The sequence below is a fragment of the Bombus impatiens genome, unplaced genomic scaffold, assembly GCF_000188095.3.
Source record: "Bombus impatiens unplaced genomic scaffold, BIMP_2.2 scf_0155, whole genome shotgun sequence".
Lineage (NCBI taxonomy): Eukaryota > Metazoa > Arthropoda > Insecta > Hymenoptera > Apidae > Bombus > Bombus impatiens.
Genome location: NT_176574.1, coordinates 393,014 through 403,888, shown reverse-complemented (window position 1 = coordinate 403,888; position 10,875 = coordinate 393,014). Strand labels below are relative to the sequence as shown.

The following is a 10,875-nucleotide window of genomic DNA, read 5'->3' as shown; positions in this document are numbered from 1 at the left end:
GAAGCGCGCTAGCGCGCGACGAATTTTCCAAGCGTTTTATCTACGACAAATGCAAACACCATTTGGCCGAACATCTGACAGTACAGGCGGTATGATCCCTGTTGAACCATGTTGATCGAAACGACAAAAGGTCACGCGTTAGCCTGCGTTGACAAAACGGTGCCACTTGAGTGGAATCGTGCGATTTCTCTTACCGTATCGTCGTTCGATCCTTCCATCGATTCTAATGGAAAATTGAAATTTCATTTCTGTTGCTTCTTAACAACGCGACATAACGAGAAATCGAACGACTCGTTGTTATTTCATTTCGCTCTATTTCCTCGTTTTATTTATACGTCTTTCGAAAAGCTATCGTCGATAGCGTGTTTAAACAGTTAACCGCGTTTCACGAATGAAACACATCGAGGTAAATGTCAATCTCGGTGTGTTCCATCTGTATATACTCGTCGTATAATATAAAACATTACCATTTACCGTAAAAACTCCAAATTTTAGTAAGAAGCCTTAAAAATGTTATTTAGTGATACGTTCGTTTTGTATCGTCAGTAAAACTGCTTTGTATTTTACGAAGAAAAATTTGATTTGTTTCTTTGTCATATCGGTTATTCCCTGTACAACGCATTCCTTTTTATAAGCTCAATTGATTATTTTTACCGATATATCGGGTATACCCGAATTGTTTGCGCAATTTTGTCTCCTTGCAAATTGAGTGGATGTTTTACTGTGTGTGTCGGGTATTCCCCGATAACGATCGAAATACAGGGTGGTTGATAACTGGTGGTACAAGCGAAAAGGGGATGATCCTACGCGAAAAAAGTCGAAAATATAGAATAACAATTTTTTTTTATTTTTTTTTTTTAATTTTTCCATCGAGACAACGATCTACAGTGAGATCCGTTTTAACGAGACGCGATAAAGCGCACGCGTACCCAGCGAAAATTCAAAGTCGATTTTCTCGAAAACAAAGCCTGAAACGAAAAATTTGTATCCTATATTTTCCACTTCTTTTTTCGCGTAGAATCACCCCCTTTTCGCTTGCACCACCAGTTACCTACCACACTGTATAAGACAGCAAATATAATACGATTCAGTTTTTTGGTAGAATGTGTGTCGAATAAATAGTCGAATATACAATTCTACGAACACGAGCTTCGAAAGTTGCTCGACCATCTACGAGTTCAACCGTAAAACCTACGCGTCCCATCAAAAAACATTTTCCTAATTTTATAACAGTTATATCATCGAAAGCAAATCCACTTCACGTTGCTGGTGTGTTAGATTTGCGAAGTGCCACTTTGTGCGATATCCTGTTTCGAGAAATACCACACTGAGAAGATCCACTGAATTTCTTCTATCTTTTCACATTTTTCTTCTTTACGAATTTTATTATTTTGTTGGAATTTTACAATTTTGTATAGGAAATAATTATTTGTATAATTAATTTTTCCGAAGAAAAATGTAAGCCATCGTCGTTTTGGTTTAATGCGGTCGTAAAACTTCTAACAGAAACGCGTAACACATTTTCTCTGTGTTCGACCTGTATACTCGTCGTCGTCGCTTATTTTTATTCGCATTTTATTCACATTGATTTCTAAAACTAAATTCCACAGTTAACTGGTTAACAGTACATCGTGCCTCGTGAATATTTCAATTCATTTTTCTACGCTAAGGAAGTTGCGAGTCATCCGATGTGTCATTCGTCTGTCGCCTAACACGGACGAAGAAAAAGGAAGAATTTCTCGACATTTCACGCAGAACGAAAATTTATTTTTCGATATACGTTACAATTTTGTATTTTCTCCTAGAGATTACATGAGAAAGTAAAATGTACTATTGTTCGTTTTATTCCGCGCGATTCTCAACTTTTATAATCTCGCGTAACGTAACGAAGCATTGCAAAAAAAAAAAGAAAAAGAAGGTAGAAAAATAAAAACTGAAAAGTACGTTGTACATGGAAATTTCTTACGATTTCTGTTCAAACTCTGAAAATTTGGATTCAAATTAACGCGACATACTATCATTTACATATACAAGTTGATAAGAAACTAACAACAAACCGAGCAATGTTTATCGATGTTTTACGAAATTTATTTATCATACTTATAATTGTGTGACTTTTTCTTCGTAATTTCGTAGTTGATTGTTATTCCGGGTGTTTAGATATTTTTCATTCTGTGCACAGTTTCCACTCGGTCGTATCTTCCTTTCGTTGACAGACTTTCTCGAGTTTGAGGAAATTATGAGAGAACCGTTACTTGATATGCAAGTTTCCTTCTTCGAGCGTTAAAAGTTCGAAATTTTCTTAAAGCATCAAGAGGATTTTCATTTGTCGAAACAAGGACGAAATTGGGACGTAAAACTTGGCGAGCGCCGCAGCATCGAGAATTAATGGTATTGTGCCTCGATTTAATTTATCGCCATGAAAATGCCGGTCTGCACTTAGCCGACCACGAACTTCTATTATTTCGGACTTTTTTCTCCTAATACCTTATATTGGGTTGGCAACTAAGTGATTGCGGATTTTATCATCAGGTGGTTTGACAAAATCCGCAATCACTTAGTTGCCAACCCAATATTATTGTTCCATTTAAAGCTTCTATTATTTAAAGCATCGTATTAAACCTTCTGTCCGAGTACAATGTTTCCAGTAATATTATACTGGATTATATATTATATAAATTGTTATTCTATATTTTCGACTTCTTTTTCCGCGTAGAATCACCAGTTACCAACCACCCTGTATATTAGGTTGTCCGGAAAGTGTCTTCCTTTTACAGACACGTCTTTTTCGACAACGCATCTTTGTACAAACATGAAACCTAATCTGTCGAACGTTGTGAACGTTGGAAAATGTGCATCCATTATTTCCTTATAAAACGAAAGAAACTTTTCGGACGACCTAATAGTTTCGTATTGCCATAAACGGAGAGAATTCGAACTTTTTAAGGAACGTACTTTAAACCAAAATTCGAAGAAAAATCAAATATTATGCATAGTAACTTTCTGCATTTTTATATACAATATTCGTGTACGCGTAATTTTCGTCGTAATAGTATCAACGATAGAATATAATCACAACAGTACGCGATAAATTCGATTGTTCGTTTAAAAGGAAAGAAATGAAAATTTCAATAAGAACGTAGTTGGCAATTTAATAGAATTTCAATAGAATTTCGATAATGGACAAAGAATTTCATTATTTGTCCGGTAACGTCGTTTTGTCGATTTTCGTAAAAGTCAGATTACGATTCCGCGTGCTTCTCGATTCGAAGCTTCGTCGAGTTTAATCCGGCGGCAGGTTTAGGCTACAGCATGTTTCAAATTTTCCAGCCCTTTGTATGCAGAAAAATCATTCGGCCCGATGAACCGCGTAAAACGTAGAAGTTCACTGATTCAGCGAACAAAAATAAATCGCATGTAATATTAAATCGATATCGTCGACCCGAGGGCCAACTTTCTCTTCGGAATCTCGTATCTTGGACACGTCGAATTGCCGTCAAACTTTCGAAATTCGATATTTCCTCCGATTCAATGCTACACTCCTATGACTTTGATATTTGTCGATACGTGTAACGACATTTGCAACTTCGACACATGGAAAATCTGGCCTCGTAAAATGTGCGCTAGCCTGCGCTCGACTGGATGATCGCCACGCTAGAACGAAGTAGCTTCGATAAATAATTGATATGTAGCGATATAAAGAAAATAATTGCGAAGTAAAAATTTGAACGTAAATCTTTCGATGGATTCAAAGGCGTAATAAAAGAAAAGTGATAAAAAGATTTCGAGGCAGAACTAGATTATTTGAAATTCTTTGACGAAAATGCTACGATAGAATGTCCTTTAGTACGGAAATTACGTTACAGAATTTTTGTCGAATGAAAAGAACGCGATGTAGTTATTGATTTTGAGAAACGTTCCATAAAATATTGAGTTACTCGAGTTGCATATGTTTTGATTTTTGTAAATAAGTAAACGTGTATTGTTCATCGTTTTATCGTTAACTTATTTATTCGGTCTTTTCTATTATTTGTCATTTAATATTAAAAGATACACCTATTTTATTAAAGTTGATTCATATAATTTCGTTATTATCCTTTTCTTTATGAATTAATTTAATGTTAACGCGTCGCGTAATTTATAAATATTAAGAAAAATCGTTTATTCGAGTACATTGTTTACCTGATGTAATGTCACTCAATTAAGAAGCGTCAAAGAATATATTCTTGTTCGATTAAAAATAAGATCTCGTACTTGTGTACAATCTGTTGATTTCATCTAAAAGCTACGACGCATGGATAGAGAAACAGATATGTATGCAAATGTACGTAATATACAGGGTGGTTGGTAACTGATGGTACAAGCGGAAAGGGATGATTCTACGCGAAAAAAGAAATCGAAAATGTAGAATAACAATTTTTCGTTCGAAGCTTTGTTTTCGGGAAAATCGACTTTGAATTTTCGCTCGGTACGCGTGCACTTTATCGCGTCTCGTTATAACGGATCTCACTGTAGATCGTTGTCTCGATTGACGTTATTTTTTCAATGTTTACAATTTTGAAATTGTTAAATTTTTATTCTATATTTTCGACTTTTTTTCGCGTAGAATCACCCCCTTTCCGCTTGTACCACCAGTTACCAACCACCCTGTATAAGAGAAAAACGTACGTACGAGTCCACAAATCGAAATACGAACCGAAAAGGGAAATTTAAATTTTATCGAAAATTCTACCTCTAATCGATGTCTGCGTAAGATACGAGGACTAGCTGTTGGCGAGGTACGGAAGCAATTTGTAGGTTGGAAGAGGAATATCGAGAAACTGGTGGAATACGCGAAGCTGTCGCCAAATTTTGACGTCTAATAACTTCCAATGGCCGTCTGATATCCGCACAATAGCATTTCCAACGAAATAACGAGAGCGATTCGCAAAAGAAAATATCGACTCGCAACATTCGTTCTGGGCACGTGCTGCGTGAGCGCGTCTGCGTAATCCGTTTTTAACAGGCGAAAAAGTCAGTGTTATCGCTACAGCGAAAGTACTGGGAAAAAAGTAGCGAAGCGTAGAACGTTAAAAATAAGACAACATCTTTCCATGTCATATCCCTTCTGTTCGAAGATGGTATCCCACCGAGGGTAGCCATCCACATGTTATAATACCATATCACTGAGCTATAATATTTTACCAAATGCCCTACTGGACAAATTGTAAAATGTAAATAAATAAATAAAAAAAAACGCGAAAAAAGAAGTCGAAAATATAGAATAACAATATTTTTTTTTTATTTTTGTTTTTAATTTTTCCATCGAGACAACGATGTACAGTGAGATCCGTTATAGCGAACATTCAAAGTCGATTTTCTCGAAAACAAAGCCTCGAACGAAAAATTTGTATTTTATATTTTCGACTTATTTTTTCACTTAGAATCATCCCCTTTCCGCTTGTGCCACCAGTTACCAACCACCCTGTATATGTCGAGTTCTCATTGGGGTTAGGGGCGTGTAATTCCCCTCTTCTTCATTTGGATTGGCCATTGTTGTTACACGATATAGATGATATTTACTGGTACCAATATGATTAGTACAGAGTTTGACAAGCAACCGTGGCGATCAGATACTCGAGATACTAATGACAATGATCTTAGTTTCAATAACGAATCCACTGTCAATGGGATAGCAAATGCGCTTTCTTCCAAAGTCCAAGTCGAACTGAACTTACTCGTCCACAATTCAAGTGTAACTCAACTTACTTGTTCACGGTACAAGTAGAACTCGACCAATTCTCTCAGTCCAAGTGGAACTGCACTTATATACTCCACTCTATTTAATTCTTATATTTTTAAGGAGAGCTATACAATTACTCCATAGCTCTGTTAGCTAAAAACGTCCATCCCGTGACCGTGACTACGTTTAGCGACCAGTTGTGTCACTTCGAGCCCAAGCCTACTGTCATAAATCTCGGGCAAACATAATCGGATTAAATGATAAACAACTATTTCTGAGTTTTATTATTTAAGTGCAGCTATAATAAAAAGTCTAAAGTATTGGGAGTCTTCCCAAAAATTCCAAAAGAAAGGCCTCGATGTCCTTTCATCTCCGACATATATATAGGAGAAATAAAATAGTATAGTAATTTTTTAATTGCACACTAAATTAGTATTAAATTCCATACGATATTTTCAAAGGTCTTATATCTTTGAATCTATCAGATTTGTCTTTAGATACGAAAGAAAATTAACAAAAATGTGACTTATTTTTATTCATTCCTTTGTACTGTTCGATTATTCCCCACTACGATACGGTTTCAACGAAGAAACGTTTTATTTATGTTCAGGTGAGAGTTTTGTGAAGCAAAATGAGAAGACAATCGTACAGTTCGAATGTGAATGCCGCAAGCTGTGGCGAGCCTCAGATCATCGTAGAGGAAAGCACATTGGGAGAAGAGGAAGCGGAATGGCGAAGGAACGAGTCGCCTCCGCGTTGCATGGACCCCGATTCGCCATCCTTAAATCCTTATCTATTGTCTCCCTGGAGAGAAGCAAGAAAGCACTCTCTACCGACTCCGCAATGTACTTCCGGGATAACCGCATCACAGGTACTGTCTGATGATCATATCGAGAAGAACATACTTACTTACGGACCACATCCTTTCTTGATAATGTATTTTTAGTGTATCCTGTTAGCTTAACAAAGCATAACCAAGCATAACCAAAGCTTGTCCAACGTTTGCATAATGTATTTGAAGAAAAAGATTGATCGTACCTTCTGATCTGAAAAAATAGCTCTGTTTATACGTTATACATTATACATGTGTATGGGAATCAACTAGTGTATATACAGTTTCACATTGACGAAATAATTTCCAGTTACTCGAAAATAGTTGCTCGATTCAAGCAACTGTAGGCGTTAACAAAATAATTTCAAGTTACTTGAAAATAGTTGCTTGATTCGGGTAACTTGACCAGTCTGAATCGTCATAAAAACTTGGAAGGATATTTTAAGCAAAATTACAGATTCACATTGACGAAATAGTTACAACTTACTTGAAAATAGTTACTCGATTCAAGCAACTGTGTGTGTTAACAAAATAGCTTCAAGTTATTTGAAAATACTTGCTTCATTCAACTGTACACATTAATAAAATAGTTTCAAGTTACTTGAAAATAGTTGCTTGATTCGGGTAACTTGACCAGTCTGAATCGTCATAAAAACTTGGAAGGATATTTTAAGCAAAATTACAGGCTCACATTGACAAAATAATAGGTTCACATCGACCAAATATTTTCGAGTTACTTGAATTCAAACCGTTTGATCGAAGCAACGTGACTAATCTGAATAGTTTAGTTGTCATTTTTATCCAGGACTCGCATAGTCGATCGACTCATTCAGAAATCACATTGACCAACTCAAAAATTGAAAAGTAAAGGAAGGTATTTACGTTACAAGTATCGCAAGTGATGAGACGATATGCGATAAAAGTGGGAAGATGAGCATGGCGTTAAGCTCTAAGGAATTAGAAGTTTTGTGAGAATCAGTCGTGTACTTGGACGATGAAATTGTGAAATTACGAGACTGTCCAAAGACGAAGTTGATCGATTTGATCGTCGATACGATAGTTCTCGCGCATCGAAACTATCTTGACGTTTGTGTCGACAGGTGAGACGACTGAGCGAGCGTGGCGGAGAAGGATCGGGGCCATCGCCGAGGGAAGCTGCTTTCCTGTCCACTCTCTCTCAAGCACCAGCTCCTCAACCAGGTGGCCGAAGACATTCGGTTGTTACGATTGCCAGAGTGCCACCGACTCTGTTTGGCCGTAATCGTCGCGAATCAATCGCCGCTTTTCCTCTTGGAGGCGCGACCAGAATATTGCCGAGTCGTCGAGACTCAGAGTCTAGAATATCCGGACCACCGAGCAACAGTGGAAGCACGCACAATCTTCAGTTGGACATTATGGACGATATCGCAGAGATGAAAGCGAGGAAGGTAAGGATTTTTCGTTTATTTTGGCCGCTCTATCTCCGCTAGTTTGCAGAGTTTTGCTAGTTTACAGTTGAGAAAAACCGAGTTTAAAGTCGATGAAGTTCTATACGATCGTGCGAAATTAGGATTTCAAAGAACCGAATATTCGTTGCTCTCCAGGTATACAATTTTCATCGTATTATTTATTATTTTATTCTTTGTAACTTACAATTATTTACATCGTATCGTTCTTTATAACAATGTATGTATACGTTGATTCATCAATTACTTTTTTTTCTTCTTTTTTAGATGAAGTTAGAACAATTATTAATTAGGCGAAAATTAACAGTTAAAATTACGGACGAATCGAATCGCCATGGTTTTCATTCCTTGTTCGTCAGGAGCCTCGCTAAGGAAGCACGTGTTCGTCGGTGAAGCTTATAGCATGGTCGCGAAGAAGCTTATTTTTCAATTGGAATCATAAATTATTAAGCAACAACATAGAGCGTACTTTTTAGAATTTTGCTTCATTCCGCGCTCGATCGCCAGGGACGTCTCGTAAACTCGATATCTCCGCAGGGTAACTTGGAATTATATTACAGCGGTACGAGTTGCCGAATTTCCTAACCCGCAGAGATATCGTGATCTTCTCGGAAAACTCTAACATCTCGCGTTAGTTCAAGTAGCGTCGAATCTTTGCCAAGAGAAGGAGCGCCAAGAGCACGTGAAAGGCTGGTCGTGACACTCGCGACATTCACACCTCGAATATTACTAGGAGAACACAGAGAAAGATACTTGTTAACGTTCGAGCGGTTCAGATATTGTTCAACTCTCGCGCGACACGAACGTTGTTCGATCTTGGAACGCTACGGGCATTTTTCAACTCTGTTACGAGCAAACTTATACATATTCATTGAGAACATACGAAAGAATACGTGCTGTATTCGTTATCGCGCGTTTCTTTGTTAGAGTTCGGATTTTTATGGATCGTCGTTATCGAAACAGCAAGCGTTCAGTTCTCTTCTTCCCTACGTGCTCATAATCTTGGCTGGTAACCGTCATTCGCTATATACATAGTTGGTATCGACGTCAAAGGATTAGCAGAGACAAATACGTCCGTACAATCCGATTTGATTGATTTTAGATCTTGCATCAAACGGATCTCTAAATAAACAGATAATTTCTGATTCTAAACATTTATATTACGACCATCTAATTATTAGGATATTAGATACGTTATAAAAGAAGATATTACGTATTAAATAATCTGCCTCTTCTTCCGCTTCGAAATGCTCTGCATACGCCTTTTGTAGTCGTTCAACTTCTCGGATCACAGAAAAGAACATTACGCGTATTCCTAGCAATCGCTAAAAGACTCGAACGTGTGTGCTTCGATAAAGCTCGCTTAACTTTCATCGACACATCGATAACTTTGCGTTCCAAGATGTTATCACGCCCTAGAATCCCTAAGATAATTTTAGAATTGGAATTTCTGTGCGAAACTGTTCCATCGCTTTGTCACGCTTAACGGCTCGATCATCGAAACATGTATCGTAACGCATGAATTATGATAAGAAAGAAACTGTCTTTCGAATAAAAGCAATCCGTTTGCCAGGTACGCTTAAAGATGTACAAGACGTCGACGGAGCAAGTGTGCGAGATACAGCCGCTGGAAGGTAACAGCTCCGCTCAACGTTACACTCAATATCCGAAACGACGATTCTCTGAAATGCCTGCTCCGTCGGTTTCGCCGACGTCTTCTCTCCGAAGGCGCGTCTCGGAACTGCCAAGAGCCGTGAGTGCATCGGTTTCCGGTGCTGCGGGCATCGTCTGCTCCAATACGGATCTGATATCGATCCTAAGCTCGTTAGCGTCTTCCGCGACGGAAATTAACCGATGCGGCGAGGAAGCGTCGAGTTCGCGGGACGATAGCAAATCAAGCTGGTCCGGAAAAACGGCCGAACAGAAACGAAATCGATTGAAGAGCTTCCGTTCCAACAGCTTCGACGTGTCGATATTGCACGGAGCCAAGGGTAAGCTTAGCGGATCCTCGAAAGCTGCCGCTTCGACCATTATGGCACCGTCGAATTGGTTCACGAAGAGACACCAACCGATGTCGAAGAAACAGAAGCCGGAAGATTTAATAACGGCCAGCTTAAGCCTTAAATTCGATAAATCGAAGGTAGTGAAGGCGGTGAAGGAAACGTTGGGTAAAACGTCCCCTAACAGCGACGTCAGACACAAAGTCGTATGGGACGACACTAGTGGAACCAAAGTGGACGCTCAGGTAAGTTGTATTTCTCGTTACGATATCGTTTCTTGTTTAAGGACCATCGTAGGTGAAAGGAGGAATGAAAAAGAAAATCGTAAATCGTAAAATCTCTTCCGGAGAATGCACTTTATCGTAAAAATTAATAAAGTCAACAACAACGTGTAATTAAGTAATTGCTGTTCGATATTCTTTATTATCGATATAGTTGAAACGCGGAGAAGATAATTTGCAATCATTGCGGACAATATCGCAGTGACATTATTATCAATCGGTAATATCGAAAATAAATTCATACGGGATGAAAAGAGAGCGTCAAAAGTGGCCATTTTTAGATCTTCCTGCGAAGGGAAAATTCCTGCAAAATGTTTAAGAACGGCTCTCGACGAGCAACAAAAAATGTTATTACAATTCCATCTCTTCTTCGTTTTTTTCTAGATGATCAATGTGCGAAATAATTCTTCAGATGCTCTGCTGGTAAATGAATCGAAGTTTGTAACAGAGCAAATGTGAAGTGCAGCGAGATCGTTGTTGGCTATTGTTCTACACCGATATCGACAAAATAATTCTTCGACAACTCTATTGATAAATCAATTGTAGTTTGAAATCAAACGAATCTGAAGTACCATCAGTTTGTCGCTACGTGAGA

General features: G+C 38.1%; 1 protein-coding gene and 1 long non-coding RNA gene across 7 annotated transcripts in view; one reads left to right on the top strand and one right to left on the bottom strand.

Annotated features, from left to right (window-relative positions):
• LOC117151362 overlaps window positions 1–10,875 on the bottom strand; it is a 25,781-nt gene that overhangs the window by 12,987 nt on the left and 1,919 nt on the right. The gene's annotated exons all lie outside the window — the stretch shown is intronic.
• The window catches only part of LOC100741253, a 10,650-nt gene continuing 6,113 nt past the window's right edge, over window positions 6,339–10,875 (top strand). Inside the window, exons 1-5 of one of the 6 annotated variants that reach the window (XM_024365946.2) lie at window positions 6,339–6,485; window positions 6,653–6,658; window positions 7,655–7,692; window positions 7,765–7,981; window positions 9,573–10,244. In XM_024365946.2, the coding sequence (XP_024221714.1) occupies window positions 6,354–6,485; window positions 6,653–6,658; window positions 7,655–7,692; window positions 7,765–7,981; window positions 9,573–10,244 (1,065 nt within the window). In that variant the 5' untranslated portion in view covers window positions 6,339–6,353. Of the gene's footprint in view, window positions 6,594–6,652; window positions 6,659–7,654; window positions 7,982–9,572; window positions 10,392–10,434; window positions 10,641–10,875 lie in introns of those variants that run through there. The other 5 variants (XM_033319497.1, XM_024365944.2, XM_024365945.2 and 2 more) reach the window with 5 other exon arrangements.